This window comes from Danio rerio, chromosome 20, assembly GCF_052040795.2.
Source record: "Danio rerio strain M-AB ecotype USA chromosome 20, GRCz13ab, whole genome shotgun sequence".
Lineage (NCBI taxonomy): Eukaryota > Metazoa > Chordata > Actinopteri > Cypriniformes > Danionidae > Danio > Danio rerio.
Genome location: NC_141040.1, coordinates 30,888,638 through 30,908,689, shown reverse-complemented (window position 1 = coordinate 30,908,689; position 20,052 = coordinate 30,888,638). Strand labels below are relative to the sequence as shown.

Here is a 20,052-nt window from a genome sequence, read left to right as displayed (position 1 = left end):
TTCAGTGTCTTGATTTTAAAACAAAGAAGCATAAAGGTGTCTCGTAATACAGAAAAAAAATTGCATTACAGCCCAAGCAACCCATTCAACAATTAATATAATGTATGCAGAGGAATTTATACTCCATTTTGGATATTTTTGGAAGATGACTGCCGCAAAATTAGGTTTGAGGCTCAGCATTTTGAAACACACCTGACAACAGTCATAATTGCTTTCAGTCTTTACCAGAAACACCCAACAGATGTATTTGTAACATTAAAAGTAAGTGTTGGGCAGCAGTCACCGCAATGATTTGGCAGGGTGAGCATTTATGGCAATAACATTAGATTACCTATACCATGTCATTTATTCATTTGTAATTATGCAGGTTTTCATCAAGACAGTGAAATTTACATCTGTGTGTCGGTGAAAACTACTTTTGCCAAAATACTGACATTATAAATAATTGCTGGACTGAAAAAAGCAAAAATATCCAATATTAGCCACTGAATGCAAAGCATGCTTAAATTATGAACTTTTTACATTTCAAATTCAAAGCAAACCCATCTTGCATCCCAAAGAGACATGGTGTCCAATTTTTTTTTACAAATTTAACACTACCAAAAACAGTAACACAAAAAAAAAATCCTGGGATGGGTTGCACAAAAAAAAAAGTTCCTTGGCTTTTAGCACAGTGGCAAACAAAAAAAAAAAGCAGAGTTCATTCAGCAATGTTGTCTTTTCCCACCACATAGTGAGCATTGATTTGCACAAATGTTATTTCACCTGGCAAAACCCTGAGGCGCACATTTAAGATTTTGTAAAAGTTCATCTAGTTTTCCCCCATGCCACAGTTAAAAGACTGGAGGGGGGTTGAACAGGGCAACAAGAGTCCTGAAAGTTTTGCAGGGTTAAAGACCAGAGCAGGGTGTGGTTTTTAGAAAAAGGAGAGACACAACTGGGCCTCAAACCGCTCTCCTATATGCCTAGTCCAGTTTGGTCACCTCCACCCTGATCCCTAGCTCTCATTGGTCTTCAGGCTCTTCGGCAGGCTGCTCCGGCTGGGCTGGAGGTCTATTGGGTGCTGCAGGGGCTCTGGGTACAGCCTGGTGCTGTCGCTGCCGATATGCGATTACTGTGCCCAAGAGCAGAGCAATGACAGTCATTAGGTAGAGATCCCACTCTGGACCAAGCAACTGGTCGAGATCCACCTGAGACAGAACCTCCTTCAGCTGAGGAAGAAAAGAATGTTACTGGTTATTCCTCCTAGATACGGGTCATTCATTCATTCATTCATTAAATTGTTTTCCTTCGGATTAGTCCCTTATTTATCAGGGGTCACCACAGCGGAATGACCCACCAGCTATTCCAGCATGTTTCATGCAGTGACTGCCCTTCCAGCTTCAACCCAGTTACTGTTTGAGTGATTTTATTGATTAGAACAATGTTTACACAAATCATATACAAATAGGAATTATCTTGTATTAATTGCTTTTTGTCGATACATAAACTAAAACAAGACTTCCTACTGTGTGTTGTCCAGGAAACCCTGTAGGCTAATAGACTGATTTCACACAGCCGCCATTTTAAAAGAGAAAACGAGGCTGCAGTGGGAAGAATCCCGGAAGTATGGCCTTGATCGGCATCTGTGATGGTGTATTATTGTGTACTTGGCTGAATATTTTATCAATCAAAAGAAAGTCACGCAAATGTTTCATTTTACTGCTTTTTGAGTGACCCGAAGGTCCGTTCTAAATTGACATCAGACCTCATTTTCAGTTAAGGGAAATGTCATTATTTGTCCTTCCCAAACACATTTTAGGTGCCATATCAAACTCAAGTTAACAAAATGATTCTTTCAGTATATTTGACTTGTCACGATACTGAACACCCTCATGTTGTGCTCCAAACATTTTACAAAGAACTGCATTCTTTTATTGCTCACCAGGTTACATAGCCTAAAGCAGGGAAGCCCCCTTCTGCGTTTACCTGGTGCTGTGAACTGAAGACTAGGAGGACACTTAAGCTTTATTACTCTTAAAGAGATTATGATTTAGTTTGATGCCTAATATGCTTTTAATTAATTAAACTAAACTTAACTGAATTATATTAGAAGTGATGCTTACAACTCATCTGCACTTTGAAAATCACAAAAACAGCATGCTGTTGCAATGTTTACAGTGCTGGTCCTCTACTTCCGCGTTTCCTCCCACAGCAGCCTCGCTTTCGTTTTTAAAATGGTGGCCGTGTGAAATAAGCGTATATTTAAGTGAATTCATTTTTCAGGACTGCAGAGAGCTTCATTTCTGTTCTTAGACGCATTAAATAATGCTTTGAATGGTTAAGATAATGCTGAAACAGCTATTCTGTACTCATGTAATATTAAGAGATTAATTTAAACTAAAATCCCATAAGCCCAGATCTGTAGTCTATAGGCTATCATAAATACAATTTTAATGACCTCCTCTGTCAACATTATGCCAGTGGATTTTACAGATCATGCCAATATGCTCATATATCCCAATGATTAATGCTTTTTCCTCACCAATCATTTCTGTTAAATGTTTATTGTATTGCTTAGGGGAAAATGTGTAGCACATATGTACACATTCATGAAAACACCACTTCTCAGCAGTGTGAACAACATCTGGATGTTCATTATCAGTGTATTACTAACAAGAAGTTAACAAGTTTTTTTTGCTAGTAATCACAGAATTCTTTTTTTAGTCATGAGGATATCGGGTCACTGAATCACACTGAGTGTCTTTTCTTGTGTGTTATGTGAACAAGCAATACGTTGCCGTTTAGCATTTATTGTTAGCAATGCCAATAACAAGGGCTCCAGAATTATACATATAGCCACTTGAATAAGGTGATGCTGCTTTAAAACATTCTCTTTCTCTATTCTCTTTCTCTATTATATAAAGCACTAACAGCTAAGGAAACTTGACACGTTGGATTTAAGCTGGAACCTCCCAACTTACATTGAGATCCTGCAAGTACTGTAGTGCATAAACAAGGCCTAGCTTGCACAGGGCCAGGAACACAGGAACTTGGGCATCAGGACTGGCTTCTGCAGCCATGTCATAGAAACGTTTAGCCAGATGAATGTCCTGTTGAAGAACAACCAAAAAAAAATTAGTGCACTGTTTTTTGAATATACTACCAATAACTTTTTTTCAGCAAGGATGCATTAAAGTTATCAAAATAGACATATGCACTATGTTAGAGAAGGTTTGCATTACAAATTTTTGGAAGGTTACATTATAACAGTAGTACTTTATACAGCTATATGTAAATATTCATCAAAATTTTACCTGTTTGATCCCAAGGCCCTTCTCATGCATATATCCCAGGTTGAACATAGCCTGTGCACTATGCTGCTGCTCAGAGGCCAGCCGATAGTGAATCACTGCAGTCTCATAGTCTACATCAGTGCCATAGCCATAGAAATGGTAGTCGCCCAGCTTGATTCGGGCAACGGTGTAACCTATTAACAAAATCAAATCAAATGTTAAAGAAGTCCTGAAAGCTCAACACCATAATGAAAATTCAAATGCAGTTATAATAACAGAAGGGATGATTTTGCAAGTTCATTTTTTTCAATAATGATTCTCGGACCAAATATTATCCTGCTTACTGTTGTACATAAAGTACATAAATGAAAAAAAATTGTTATTCATTTTGCAATTACTTTATAACAAGTTATTATTATTGTTAATATTTTTATTATTATTATTAAACTGTACTCAAAAGTACAGAGTAATAGAAAACGATCATCACACTGAAAAAGAACAAGCAGTCTAAATGCATTACATATGCACAATTTAGCAGCACTTCTACAGAAATATCTGATCACAGAATGCCGTGTATGGCCAATCAGAAACAAGTATCCAAGAGAGCGGTGCAGTAAGTGGTTATATTTGTCTCACTATAATGGTTGTAAAATCATCAAAACAGTCTGACATTTTGCTTAAGTGACCGTGTGGGTTGAGGAGGATGGTTTAACCTTGAGCAGCTGCTCTGGTCCAATGAAGCAAAGCCCGTGGGTATGTTTCATTTTCATTGAAGATCTGCGACCCCTCTGCAAGACACACACAAAGACTCAGAATTTGCTTTGGAAATGTGAAGTGGTTTTGGTTTCCCAGTTAACATGCAGGAAACATCTTTATAAAGCAGTTTGTACACAAGGACTTATAAAGATTTAAGACCAAATGATCCCCTTCATCTTTTATATGCATTTTCTATAACCTTTTACTATTATCGGGTTTATAATAGTTTTTTTAATAACCGATTTTCTTTCGTTTCCATCAAAACCACAATTATTATTAATACATTTTGGCAATTATATTTAAATTTATGTTTTAGTAACCATTAAAAACTTGTATAACAAAATTGTAGTTTCACTTAATGGTTTAGGTGTAAAATGTCAAATTAAACTAATTTAAAGTCAATATAATTCCTCTTTCATTCCGTTTTAAATACTATTATAATTAATATGTGTTGTATAGTGAGTGAGGGGAACTAATTAATGTTTATATTTGTACACATTTTATTTTATTTAGAGCTATGGGTCATCTATTTAACATAATTTCTAAATTATGTTGTAAAAAGTGACTAATAAACCAATATGAATTTATGTTTTTTTGGTGAGATTTCTTTATCGGATATTTTTGCAAGAAAGAATGCAGAAGTGAAAATGAAAAAGTTCAGAATAACCCTAGCTTGCTTTCTCAGATCAGATTTTAACAAAATAGCATCATTATATGTTGGGTCTGGCGCCCTCTGGTGACAATAGCAGAGAATTGACTCACTTTGATCAAGGACGAAGGCCACATTGCTCTGTGCAACCTCATAGCCCTGTTCTGCCAACAGGAGATACTGAATAAGAGCAGAGTCCATATCACCCTCCTTAAAGCTTCTGTAGGCCGCCATGAGTCTCTCAGACCAGCGGCCGCGCTCGCACACGTTCTTGAAGAGCTGTTTACAAATACACATTAACTCAGCTATCAGACAAGCATTTTAAAATAATGGTATGCATCTTAAAATGACGTCTCACCTCTACGGCAGTGTGACAGGAGCGCATGACCCCTGTTCCTGTCGCATGCATTTGGGCAAGGTTATAAAAGGCTAGGATGTGACCCGCTTGCGATGCCAGGTTGAAGAATTTAAGGGCCTGCTTGTAATCACGCTTCACTCCAATGCCATCTAAATTGTGAGGAAAAAGAAAAGTCGTGAAATGCATTTTTCAAACTCTTCAAACACCCACCAGCTGAAATGACTAAGACACTTCTCAGTCCTCTGTGTTTGTCAAGATCATGTCAAAGCAGAACACAGGTGGGAGTTTGTTATGGTAACAATCACCCAGGCAACAAAACCGTAAGGAGTCTGCTGTGATTTAAGATAAAAATAAGATAAATCAGAGTTGAGCTGGTGGAACAGTGAGCTAGAGAGACGAGGAGATCAGACAAAAACTGTTCCAAACATCTTTGGGCATTCAGGTCCTGAAGGAATACTGCAGAGCAAAAATGTAGATTTTCTAAGTTGGAACTGAAATCTCAGTGGCTTTTTGGAGGCTTTGCATCATGATAATTTCCTGTTCTATACTGAGTGTGTTCTGCTCAGGTGTAATTCCGTTTTCCATTATAGATATTATTCAGTACATAATGACTTTGTTAAAATATTAGCATTATCGTCGACATTCAATATGAAAGCTTGTGTAGAAACAGAAAAAAAGAGACAAAACCTAAAATATGACTGACCGTCAGGTCCTGAAGTCATATATTAAAGCAGAGCAAGAAATAAATAAACTATAAAAATTCCAATGGCTGTTCTATAAGTATGGTGCGATTAATTTATTTTTTACTTTATTATTATTATGGTTATTATTACCACCCATCATAGATTTTTAAAGATACTCTGATTTATATTTTGAGCGATTTGATATTTATGCAAATGTCAACACAGCTCCAGTTGTGTTGAGCACAGCATTTTTACACAATAAAGTACAGCATATGACAAAAATTGCTTTTCAATTTACTTTGCTAGTGATATTGCTAACCTTGTGCTCAATAAGTCATCTATGGTACTGCTATTTGCAAATTTAAATTTCAAGACATCCTCAAGTACTTTAAAATTTTAACAGATTTGTGTGTGTTGAGCATCAGTTAAGACAATATTAGCACCTGTCAGCTTTAATTGTGAGGAAAACAGGATAATTTTGAGCTTTTGTCAGGTAATTTCATCTTCCGAGTTTAAAATAATTTTTAGGGAAGGATCAAAATCGGTGACGAATCTGCTAGTGGAGTGATGACGCATCAGTTTCTCATTATTCATAGTGGAGTTTCTTATCCTATAAGAAGAGCCTGTTTCTTAATTATTTGAGATCACATGCTTTCCGAAGGCAAAGCAGACCTGCTCAGCTGTGAGACGGCACGTTCATGAAGGATCACACGCTTTTGTTTCTATATTCCACAAGGTTTTTTGCACGTTTTCCCTGCAATGCTGTCAGGGCCAATACAGCAAAGCTTTTGGTTTGTTTCAAACATTTTTGTCGAGAGAGCTGTACGAGAATGCCAGACTTTGAATGGTAACAAACTCACGCACATCACCTATATCCATGCTGCTGTTCGCCTATATTTTAAACCCTCCAGATTACCAGCAGGGTTAATAGTTGAAATAGACAGGACAAGAGACCTGCTGCACTGCAATTCACTGTGTCTGCATTCAGACCCAGAGATTCAGAAGGAGAGAAGTCCTCCTAATTTTTAGTGTTTAAATAAACACAATTATCTTTATAAAGATATAACAAATTGTGGTTATGTGTATATGAAATTACGAATAGTAAGTAATTTAAGGCCCTGCTACATATGCTGTTTATTTCTTTGCATTTACTTTTGTAAACTATAAAATCAGTCTCCTCATGGTTTGGGTCTCATTTTGTCAACTAACAGCTGTTCGCTCCCCTCTTTTCCCTCTACTCTGCTGGCCACGCCCACTCCTCCCTCTACTCATTTTTTGAAAAAATTCTGAGGTAGACTTGAATTAAAAGAGGGGGGTTTTATGGCCCTGTAATGAAACAGGATCTAAACAGGTTTTTTTTCCCCCATATGACGTTGTTTTATTGTTTAGGTTGGGATTGTCCAATCTTATGGTCATGTTGGGCCACTGTCCTTATCTTAAGATAACTATCAGGAACTTTCTGGTATGACTAGTAACTACGACCTGGATTAGTTGGTTCAGTTCTGTTTATTTAGGGTAAGAGCTAAAAAAAAAATGACAGTGGCAATGCAAGTGCAATAGGAATGGACACTCATAGTTTAGATAGAAGATCAAATCAGACTGCTGCAAGATTTAACAGTGAACTCAGTGAACACTATATTTGAAGATGACCCTAATTCCCAGTAAAAGAACACTCCCTCTACTGGTTCACATGGACATTCAGTAAGGGAATGTGAAAACATTATGAAAAGAGAAAAGATAGAGACAAAACTACATTAGACTAACACTCAAGCCTTTACTGGATTAGTAACCTTAAAATCTCTTGAATAGCTGCAGATTTTAAAATGGGGGGGGGGGGGGGGGATATTTACAGAATTTCTCTGCTGCACACACTTACTGTAGTACATGGTTCCTAGCTGCAGCTGTCCATCCACCCATCCTTGCTCTGCAGCTTTTTGAAAATACTTCAAGGCCAGGTCATAGTTCTGCAGAATCAGGAAAAGCATTAGCTGCAAAAACAAGTCTTTGAATGATTGCAAACTGTTCAGTTCAGCTTATCTAGAAAACTCACCACAGGAACACCCCTTCCATACAGGTAAGCCATACCGAGGCCACTCTGGCCAACTGGATTACCCTAAAAGACACACAGATTTTAAAAAATCAAAAATGAGAACAATCTGTTTTGTAAGGAGGGTTTTTGTATCTTCACTGGGATTAATAGTCTTACCAAGTCTGCAGCCTTCTTGAAATAATGTAGTGCTGTCTCATTGTTCTGAGGCACATACTCACTACCTTCAGAGTACATCTAACACAACAGAACAAAAAAAGAAACAACAAAGAATAAGCACACGGAGGTTGAAGGCAACTGTTAACAAAAAACAAATTACTCATTAAGTCTATACCTTTCCAAGGAAGGCCATAGCATGTGTGTTCCCTGCGTTTGCTGCCTGGTTGAAGTACTCGTAGGCCCGCTGAAATACAATGACAAAAAAAATAAACTCTTTCAAAAAGGATAAAATTTATTCAAAAGTAGAGCTGTGAGAGACATCAATTCTGCGATTTTCAAAATGCATCGCTATTCTCTCTTGAATGAATTCTGAGCTTCGTTTTAAACAGCAGATGGCGCTATACGCTTGACAAACAACCATTATCTGCTTGCATCCAATTCTTTACAAATATCACTTGTTCCAAAAATAATCATTAATAAAAAAATAATTTAAAAATACATTAATCATGTGACAAATGCCAACTTGCATAACAGTAAAAAGCACAATTTCTCTTCCTTGTGAGCATTTGAGTAAACGGTTAAACTAGTGTAGAGCACAATCTGCTGTTAATAACTAGGCTCAGAATTGATTTAGGAGAGATTTTGAAAATCTCTGAATTGATGCAGTATGGACGGGGTGCAGTATCGACAATAGATTTTGCCACAGCTCTAATCTGAAAAAGGCACATTATTTTTGATAATTAACTATCAAAAATACTGACAAAAAATGTAAATACCTGGTGATTTTGCTCTACACCTCTTCCTCCATGTAGGTGTAACTGACCCAGACCAACCTAGGGGGGAAAACTCATTTTTAAAAATGTGACAATAATAAACAAAAATACGTTTAAAGGGACAGTTCATTTAACAATGAAAATTTACGCAGTTTACTCCCTCAAGGGGTTCAAGTGAGTTTCTTTATTATGTTGAATAGTACAGAAGATAATTTGCAAAAAGGTGCAAACCTGACTTTCATGGGAAAAACAAATAATATGAAAATCAATAGTGACAGGTTTTCAGCTTTCTTCAAAATATCTTCTTTTTTGATCAACAGGAGAAAGAAAGTCAAACTGTTTGAGAACAAGTAAAGGGCGAGTAAATGACGACAACTTGCATTTTTGGGTAAAAGATCCCTTAATGCTTAAACATGAAGTAGGCTAAATAGCTGGATGGACAGCCTAAGCTAAACCTGAAATAATGTCACAATGTACAGATAAATCAAGATGGTTTTATTTTACCTGTGCCTGCACATCTCCTTTCTCAGCCAAGAACTGGTAGTACTGGATTAGGTCCTCTTCTAGCATTCCACTGCTAGAACCAGGATTTTCCACTTCATCTAAGAGCCGGATCCGCTGTACTGCACTACCCCCTGTCAGAGACACGTCGCTGGCCACTAGCAGAAGGAAAAAAAATGTTTTATTAAAAGTTCACCTTAGGCTACAATATTGCAAGACATTATGCAAACTCACGTTTTGCCTATTTAAAAATACTGAGAGGATTTACTAAACACACAATGTGGGAAAAAAATAGGGGATTGTAGGCCTACACTAATTTGCCCAGTTGAAATAATATGGCACATAATTATCCCGGAGTTCAATGTTGACATTGAAAACATCACAGTAGTAGAAATCGATTATATGTGGGTGTTTATGATCAAAATCTTTAACCACAATGATTAACTGTGTTATACATCGCAGAAAATCATTTTTAAGTCACTAAACATTTCCTTAAACTGTCAGGGGGCATAGCGTCCAAGATCACATTAGGTAATGAAATACAATATTTTCAAGTGGACACCAGAGACCCAGACAACTTCTTTTAAAAGATGCAGTCCTGAAATTACTCATATATTTAGATGTGTATCATGACTGCATTTGAGGAACAGAAATGTGACATGATTTACCGTGATTGGCCACTAGTCTGTAGTGAGTGAGAGCAGATTCACAGCTCTGAGGAACTCCAACACCTCCCCAATATCTATAGCCCTGAAAGGAAAGCATGGCATTCATCAAACAGCAGAGCCAAAACACAAGCCTGAACCACTGAATTTTGAGAGTAGTCATGGATAAATTATGGTCTCAACAGGGTTTGAGGTTTCAACTTTGCTTCATGTAACTGAGCCAATGCGTCGCTCTGAAGTTCAATAGCTCTGAAGGCTTGTGTGGACAGATATCAGCTTGATATATGCAAAGTCAAACAGGCTCATGGCACATAAGATAACCAAGTAATCAAGTCTAGTTTCCAGGCTGGAACAAAATCCTCCCTTTTGTTTAAAACACAGGAGAGGGAATCATTCTTCTTACCAGAATCATATGTGCCACTAGGTTTCCACCCAAAGCTCCAAAGGTGTAGTACACCAACGCCTGCAATCAAGTGAAATAAAGACATTTCTTTAGTCCTTTACATTTACAATTATCATGTTGTGCTTGCTAGATACAAATTATCAGGTGATACCTTTGCCTGACTTGAGTTCACACCCAATCCTGCAGCATACAGGAATCCAAGTGCCTGTGGGAACAAAAATTGAATGTAATTAGTCCACAGTGTAAAGAAATAAACTAGAATAATGTTTTCCTGATGCAACAGTTACAGTGATAAAGTGACTCAGCACACATCTGCTATTTTAAAAAAACAGCTTGAAATAAGTCAGGGGCAGGGGGTTTTAGATGTATTAAGATAGGTGATGACACTAAGTATAATAAATAAACAATTACAGTCTGGGCTTTTGGCGAGCCCTCCAGTGCCAACTTCTCAAACATCTCCTTCGCTTGAGGAATGCTCTGGGGTAAGTAGTCTCCAAACAGCATGGCATATGCTACCTTCTCCATGGCCTTGGTATGACCCATCTCTGCAACCTGCAGGAGTTTGTCAAACAGTCTGCAATAACGAAAGGAAAAATATTAGGAAGATATTAACTAAAAGTCATATTCAAATGTTTAGATCAAGTAACATTTTAATATTCTTTTTGAAGTTAGAGTCTTTAGGGTAAACATTAAGGTTTGTATCTTCTTAGTGATTTTTTAATTTTTTTTTTGGCCAAACATACACACTACACACTCACTACAATTCAAAAAGAAAAAAAAAAAAAACATAAGACCCCTTTAATGGGCAGGTAAGGTGCAATGTTTATCTTTAAGGCTGCTACTCAAACTAAGGCCTTGTAGGTTTCAAACAGAGTGGCTCGAATTTTCTTTAAAAATTAAAAAAAAAAAAAATATATATATATATATATATATATATATATATATATATATATATATATATATATATATATATATATATATATATATATATATATATATAAATAATTTGGCAAAAGCTTTAAAAGTATTAAGTATTTTACAGCCACAGAGAACTTACTCTTTCTTCTGGCTTCTTCGGTTAGTGCCATTAATCATCCTAACTGTGGCTTGGTACTGTTCTTCAGCCTCTTCCGCCATCCTCCTCTGCTCTGCCTGCTCCTCCGCTATGAGGATGAACAGACACATCACATAAACATTAAGAAAAATGACTACAAATGCTAAAATCATGACTGATTCATAACGGCTGGTACCGTCAGAACTGATCATTTAATATCTAAGAAATGAATGCAGAAAATAAATATCGATAAAAGAATAACTTTCTAGTAATCTGAGAACAGCTCATTTTCTTTCAACAGAAAAAGGAATCACAATAGCATTTATTTTTACAATAAGAGCTCACTCACTTTCACAGAAGCCCCATCTCTTATCGTTATTGTAGTCGTACGTTGTGGCACACCACAGTCTCCCATCTCCTCTGCCTTCAGTAGTGCAGTCTGAATACTCCTTCCCTTGAAAAAGAAAAGGGAATATGCAGGGCTCCCCAGAGGCCGTTCCACCATTCACCACCGGAACTGCACCACATGATAAACACCAATGAGAAAATGACACAATATTCAGACACTTTCACAGGAAACTAAGCAAAGGTGAACGCATGAGCGAGCAAGTTTCTTCTCAACAGACACTGCAACCATAAAGATCCTGTTGACACCTGGTTCTAAAATGCATTATTGTGAACAACACTAAAGTCAGGTGTACAGACACTTTTAACCCTACTGTGAAATTGAAAATACTTTAATTATTTCCCAAGTGCACAGTATTTCCCAATATACATTTATATAGAAATTGTAAATTTTATGAAAAAAAAATATTCAAATTATGTTTTTCTTTATTGGCTGGAATAACAAAAGTAAACATTTTAAAACTGCTAGAGACAATCTTATTAGCCCCCTTAAGAAATTGTTTTCTCGATTGGCTACAGAATAAATCACTGTTGTCCAATAACTTGACTCATTCATTTACTTTTCGGCTAAGTCCCTTTATAATTCTGGGGTCAACACAGTGGAATGAACCACTAACTTATCCAGCATGTTTTACGCAGCGGATGCCCTTCCAGCTGCAACCAATCACTGGTAAATTCCACTCATTCACACACACTAAGTACAATTAAGCTAACCCAATTCACCTGTGCTACGAGTTTGGACTTGTGGGGGAAACTGGAGCACCTGGAGGAAACCAACAGGGGGGAACATGCAAACTCCACACAGAAATGCCAACTGATGAGGCTCGAACCAACAACCTTCTAGCTGTGAGGCAATCATGCTATCCACTGCACCACCATGACACCCAATAACTTGACTAATTTATTAAACTTGACTAGTAAATCTATTTAACCTAGTTAAGGCTTTGAATTGCACTTTGCCATGTTGACTTTACATAATATTTTACTAGTATTCAACATAAAAAGTAAAAAAAAAATAATTATTAGAAATTATTTATTAAAACTAATGTGTTGACTACATAATTTAAGAAACAAAATTTGGGAAAAGAATACAAATTTCACAGAAGTTCTTATAATCTTGTCTTTAACTGTAAATAAGGGCAGAAAGAGCTTGTCCATGTTTGACCACTTAGAAATGTAGCTGAAAACCCATTAAAGCATGTTGTTTTCATACTGAGAGGGGCAGGTAATTGGATGTGTTCATACAGCTAAAACTAACTAAAAGTGAAACAAAAAAATATATAAAAAAAACAAAATTCACAATTCTCTTTTAGGTCATGATTCTAACATTAATCCAGTGTTCACTGCAGCTTTAAGATCATAACTGAAATCTGTTGTTCCCCATATTCTTATATGTAAATGCTGCATTTATGCTGTTTAAAAGTTCATATGTAACCCGCACATCAATTAACACTTCAAAAAAAAAAATCTAAAAATGGTCGAAAGTTGACAAAAGGGACTGATTAAAGCGCAAGATGTCCCTCTCATCTACTTTTGATCTAAAACATATCTCAACAGCAGGGGCCTCATGTACGAAGACTTGCGTGGAAATCTTACTAAAACATTGCGTACGCACAAAGCTGTAAATGTGCGTACGCAGAAAAAAATTCAGATGTATGAAACACTGCATACGCCGAATCTCACGCATATTCTTTTGTACATCCGAATGAACGTGAAACTGAGCGCAACATGCACGAGCGCAAAACCCCTCCCTGCCTCCTCCCCCGTATGAATATGCTAATGACTATGCTAATGGAAAAACCCAACGAAAAAGCAATGGCAAAATCAAACAAAAAGAGAAACTTTGAACAGAATGTGAATTGGAGGTGCTGCTTTCGGAGGTAGACCGGAGAAAAGCGGTGTTATTTGCAAGTTTGTTCTCCGGAATTAACAACAAAAGAAAAAAATAGAGTGGGAGAGTTTAGCTGGTACGGTTAACACAGTTGGGTCTGAACATCGCACTGAGTGCATTTAAAAAAGACATAGTGTGGTTTATATCTGTAAAATGTTGCAGCACCCTTATCAGTTTCAGTGGCGCACCTCATAAGACACATGTGATCATGAACTGACATGTTCGAGCATAAACTCGGCTCGAATCCAGCGTCTGATGAATTCTTTCTTCTTTTTTTCCCCGCTACATATCAGATTTTGCCCACTATTTATCACGAGAAAGACAAGTAGGAATCATCAATAAGTTTGTGCATCATATTTTATTTGCACATTTATTGAATGGAAATGTTTCTGATTCACGCATGCAAATTCATCTTTAGATAGTGTCTTTATAGCAATGTGCGTGCAGTAGATAGCTCAGATTACATTGGGAAAACAGGCGACCGCTGCAAATTGTGCTTTAATGTTTAGCTGGTCAACTGTATGGTATGGAAATCTTACATACCTACTATATGAACCCGTCTCATACAGCTGCCATTGCAAGGCTCAGACACTTTGTAGAGAAGAATTTAACACAACTGCCTCTAGGAGTCGCCAATGGAAATAAAACAGACACGCACAAAAAATGTGCGTACGCCTGCCAGAAAGCTGCCGTGAAGCTGCGCATATTCCCACGTTCAGTTCATTGTTAGTAAATCCAAACGTGAGCGATTCTGAGCGTGAAACCTGGCGTACGCAAAGTTTTTGTGCGTACGCAGCGTTGATACATGAGGCCCCTGGTGTTGTAGCCAAAGAACAATTCTGAGCTATGAAAACCTAAACAGCATATAATAACACAACTTTAGCAGTGAGAGTAAAAAAGGCTGCAAAATAACTAAAGACAGATAAAATGATGCCACATACACAGATAAATCTAACTATCAAGAAATGTATGCTCTTATACAGGAAGCACCTGCAGACTGCATTTACTCACCTTCTTTACTACGCTCCTGTGGTGGAGGTGGCTGACTAGGAAGGTCTTCCTTTTCAATCTCCTCAACTTTGCTCTCCATATCAGTGTCTGTTGTACTGCTGTCAGTCTGGGCATCTTTAGGAACATATGCACGTCCTGTCACAATATTGGCACCTTCATTTTCAGCAGTGCTCTGATTTTGACAAAAAATACAGACAGAAGACTTAATTAGTAAGAAAAAAGCATTGCTGGCATGCACACAAATAATAATAATTTTAAAAACATGTTTACATACAGAGAGTAGAAAAACATATTTATTTAATTCAATATCTACACAACATCCTTTAAAATTTTCATATTTAATTTTAAATTTTAGCTAAAAATCCTGTCATGCAAATTAAGAACAAGAACCATTTAAAAACATTTTGATGGCAAGTATTTATGGACCATTACTTCACCCACATTTTATTTTCACAAATACTTTTGGATCACACTTTATAGTAAGGTTTTATTAGTTTATGTTAGTGAACACATTAACTTATATTAACTAAACATGAGCAGTAGTTGCAGCATAATGTAAATACTTGCAGTATAATGTAATGTGTACAGTTTTATTACAAATCATTGTTCGATATTTACTAACCCATTATTAAAATCCAAAGTTTTGCTTGTTGACATTAACATAAACCAACAATGAAGGACTTATTTTTTATTAAATGATGTAAACAAATATGAATAAACACTGTAATAACTGTATTACTTGTTCGTTGTTTCTATATGTCAGTAATCCTGATGTAAACTTAGACACTTTACCATCAAATATTGTGCTTTCAATCCACATAAACTCATTTTGTGTACAATTTGATGTATACACCAAATATATAATGCAAACACAAAACACCCTGCCTTCTACAAAAGTGCATGTTTATGGTAACGTTAGTGATAATATGCCATTATGTTATAATATGTGGGATTACCTGAGAATCCCCACCCTCACCAACACCATCATCTGAGGGTACTTCTGCAATTAAAGTAAACAGTCAGGTTTAGTTTTTAAACACGCTACACAAGATGTCAACACATTTCAGTTCAAGAAACCTATTCCACACATATGAATAATACAATTAAACAGTGAACAGTTAAACCGTTTTGCGTAGTAATTACGTTTCAACAAACATAAATGTACTAATATAGGAGTAAGAAGTGAATACTTCAAAAAGAGCCTCACCACCAGCTGTCACTTCCAAAGTCACAGCTAAAGCCACAATCAGGACCAGGCAAGACTTCTTAGCTGAATTCATGTTGTCCTCAATTTGTCCTCAAAACGCAGTGAACGACTAAAAATATTTAACTCAGCACATTAACAACCTGTGGTCCTAACTAGCCATCTAGCTTTTTAAATCAGTCAGTGAACTGCACCTGACTGCATAACCCACCAGCTAAAGACATTAACCAGCAAGCCAATGAACCAGAAACTTCTCCCAAGAGAAAAAAAGGACTACAACACAATAATCCATTCGCAAATATTGCACATTAAGAGCCTAACTGCAGCTAACGTTAGTAGCTCAGTGTAACTAACTCACTGACAGTCTGTCCACACAGCTAGCACAGCTAAACAAACACAAACAGCACTTCCCAGAGACCAGCGCTTTTGACGGTCGCCGAGCATGAAATCATTCCAACACGGTTTCCGGAATAATGTTTACAAGACAACTGTGATGTCTAACAAATCACAGGACAGAAGACAATAACAGTTTAGCCGTCGTCAGGGTTTCTCGTGTTTCAGCATATTTCTGTTCTCTTACTGACCCCCTATTTCCTAATCCGCCGCGCTTTCACCAATCAGAATAAGGTACCGCAGATAACAGCCAATCGCTGCGCTCCCTGATTCAGTCGACCAATCTGATGTGCACACACAAGAGTATCACGGCGGCTGAGATACGTGAATGGAGCAGAAGTGAACACGACTGTGTGCAGGATGTGGAAACGCCTTTAAACAGCTGACTGATTGTTATGAGGTGCCGTGTAGGATTTAAATCAAACTTTGCTTACAAACACATACATAAAACACGTGTATATACACCTATAAATTACTCGCATATACACCTATACTACTGGATGTTCGAAACAACATGAATGAAACTTGTGTATATACATATAAAATTGACGCATGAATACACCCACATACACACGCACATACATATAAACTTGATCCTCACATAAACACTCACATTAACACACGCACATACATATAAACTTGCTGCATGCAAACACACCTATACACACTCGCATATACATATAAACTTGATCTATGCATATACACCCATAAACTCTCACATAAGAATATAAACTTGATGTGTGCATAAACACCCAAATGACACTTGTGCAAACATACAAAATTAAATTCTCAAACATATATACAGTTAGTTGTGTATATACATATATGCAAGTGATTTCATATGTGTGTATGCATGAATTTTCACAACAATTTGCAATAGAAAATAGGAGTTTAGTTTGAGTATACATTTATATTTATAATTCTGGTTGCTTTTTGAACGTCCTTTAAGGGTTCTATCTGTCCATTTATATTTGTGTATGTAATTACCTTATTAAATGAAAAGGTTTTAAATAAAAATATTTTTTATTTTGAATAGTCTATTTATGTAGACTAATATTTTATATAGGCTAACATATGTTCATAATTTAATATATTTAATCCCTCTATTAATCACATTATTTCTATTTCATAAGCTTTGCAATAAACAAGATTCGTGATAAACGTTTGTGAATTTTATTTATTTATTTATTTATTTATTGTATGTTTGCGCGAGATGTTATAGGTGTGTTTGCATGCAGTGAGTTTGTGTATGTGCGCGTGTTGTTGAGGGTGTATATGCATAGACCGTGTTCATATGTATATGCAGGGCCGGATTAACCAATGGGCCTTATGGGCACAGGCCCAGGGGCCCGTGCGCACTAGGGGCCCCTGCGAGGGGGGAGAAAAAAAGACAATTTCGGAGTGTCTTTTTAGGCTAATTGCAAATAGCGCATCTAGTTGGACGAAGCTATTCAGGGTTTACGCCCATCGATGCCTGATTGATAGAGACAACATGAGTAAAGAGCGGAGAATTAAAATACTTGCAGTGGCGCACCTTGTAAGGCACACGGCATCATCTTTTGACGCGATTAATCATAACATCGGTTCGAATCCACCATCAGTTGAACTCGTGCTACTTTTTTTTCTCCCTATTACATATCAGATTGGAAATATATTTATTTTTAACAGGAAAGAAACATTTTTTAAAAATAATGCAAATGTGATATAAAGTCACAAGTGTCTCGTGGGTATTTAATAATGTTTAGCCTTATTATAGGCGCCTGCCGCGCCTCCCTCTCTTCAAAAACTATATTGCTCAGACAACTGTATTTCCTCTGAGCAAAAAATCGCGATCACATATTAATATTATTATTATATTTAAATTGCCTTTCTTTCTTTAACTAAACAGAATGCTGTAATTGGTCAAGCGCGGAAACGTCAGTTTTGTAATAACCTGCACTAAACTGAGCGGACTTTAGTGTAACGTTATATCTGTCATAGATCAAAAATGAGTGGACAAGTGGATTTAGCAAACGCGAGAGAAAGAGGAGAGGAGGCATCTTTATTGAGGCATTTTCCATACACACCTTCTTTAAACAGACCCGTGATCAGGAGAATGAGGGTACAGAAGAAGACGTTAACTTTAAATGATGAGTAGCTAGCATTAACCAGGCGGAGGAGGCTAACGGCAGCGCAGCGCGGACTGGATTCATCGTGTGAGAGACAGACAGAAAGGGAGAGAGAGAGGGAGAGAAAGGCCCAGAAGAGGAGAGAGAGAGGGGAGAGAAGAGGTATAGTGTGTGTGATTTCGGATACTTTTAGGTTTATAATCAAGTCTTCATCACGAGAAGAGTAGAGAAAATACAGGGAGAGGAGAGAGAGAGTAAATCAGTGTTTGTATTATGAAAGACTCAGATTCATAGAACTGGATTGGAGAAGCATTGTGCGTTATATGCCATGGCAATAATATGCTTTGTAAGTTTGTAAAAGCAATACACTAAAATACCCTTAAAATATATATATATATATATATATATATATATATATATATATATATATATATATATATATTGTAAATATTTATTGCAAAAAATATATATGTAGTTTTATTAGTATTTTTATTTAATGCTTTGAAAAATAATTTAAATCTTTGCAGACTATAAATACATATATCATTTATTTAAATATGTGGGCAACAAATTTTAGATTCATTTTATTTAAAAATTATAATATTATTCTTATTTTTTAAATTCAACTATAGGGGTGCGGCCAGGTAGGGGGCCTTACAAGATAATGTGCCCAGGGGCCCCTGAGTTCTTAATCCGGGCCTGTGTATATGTGATTATGTATAGGTGTGTTTGCATGCTGCGAGTTTATATGTATTTGCATGTAAATGTGGGAATTTATGCGAGAATCGAGTTTATATGTATATGCAAGTGTGTATAGGTTTGTTTGCATGCAGCAAGTTTAAATGTATGTGCGTGTGTTAATGTGAGTGTTTATGTGAGGATCAAGTTTATATGTATGCGCGTGTGTATGTGGGTGTATTCATGCGTCAAGTTTATATGTATATACACAAGTTTCATGTTGTTTCGAACATCCAGTAGTATAGGTGTATATGCGAGTAATTTATAGGTGTATATACACGTGTTTTATGTATGTGTTGATAAGCAAAGTTTGATTTAAATCCAACACGGCACCTCATACAATTGTACTTGAAACTGCACACATAAAACAACAACAACAGTAATTTATAGTAAACACTAGTAATTTTAGTGCCATACTATAGTAAAGTGTGTTTTACTGTATTACTGTGTTACTCAACTCTTTGTTAATCAATGAACTGATAAATTAGTGAACTGATGAACGGTAATAGATACTATGTTCTTTAGTTTTTACTACAGTAAACTGGTTTACTGTAATAGAATTGAACATGCGTTGTTCCATTCACAACCGATCATTGAATGTACTTTACAACTGTATAGTTAAAAACTCTATAGTATTAACAATAAATTGGTGTATTATTTTTGTCATGTAAGTAGAATGAATGAATGAATCAATAAGTCGATCATGATTTCAAAATATTGGCTTATGATCTACCTGAAATCTTATACAAAGGTCAAATACTATTGGAAATTTCAGTACTTATATATTAATTTCAGTATATTTCTTAAACTCAAACATATCTCACCTTGAGAAACACCTGAGGCAAGACTTGAAGCTCTAAAAGACAATATTCATCAAATGAAATGCAACCGGAGAGCAGTTTTTGTGGACTCTCTCTGTCACTCATTAGTATCCTGTTCTCTCCTGTCATGCCAAAATTAATGAAAGCCCGTCTGGCAG

General features: G+C 36.5%; 1 protein-coding gene across 1 annotated transcript; it reads right to left on the bottom strand.

The window, feature by feature from the left end:
• Positions 1-327: 327 nt before the first annotated feature.
• sel1l (SEL1L adaptor subunit of SYVN1 ubiquitin ligase) lies at positions 328-16,461 on the bottom strand. Its single transcript, NM_001045164.1, is given in 21 exon segments — positions 328-1,211; positions 2,964-3,092; positions 3,297-3,469; positions 3,989-4,063; positions 4,794-4,959; positions 5,039-5,187; positions 7,598-7,685; positions 7,772-7,834; positions 7,928-8,005; positions 8,103-8,171; positions 8,704-8,760; positions 9,205-9,359; positions 9,870-9,951; positions 10,270-10,329; positions 10,421-10,474; positions 10,681-10,843; positions 11,327-11,432; positions 11,673-11,840; positions 14,631-14,802; positions 15,587-15,630; positions 15,838-16,461. Coding segments are annotated over 21 exon segments (2,331 nt in total). The 5' UTR covers positions 15,911-16,461; the 3' UTR covers positions 328-1,004.
• Positions 16,462-20,052: the final 3,591 nt, after the last annotated feature.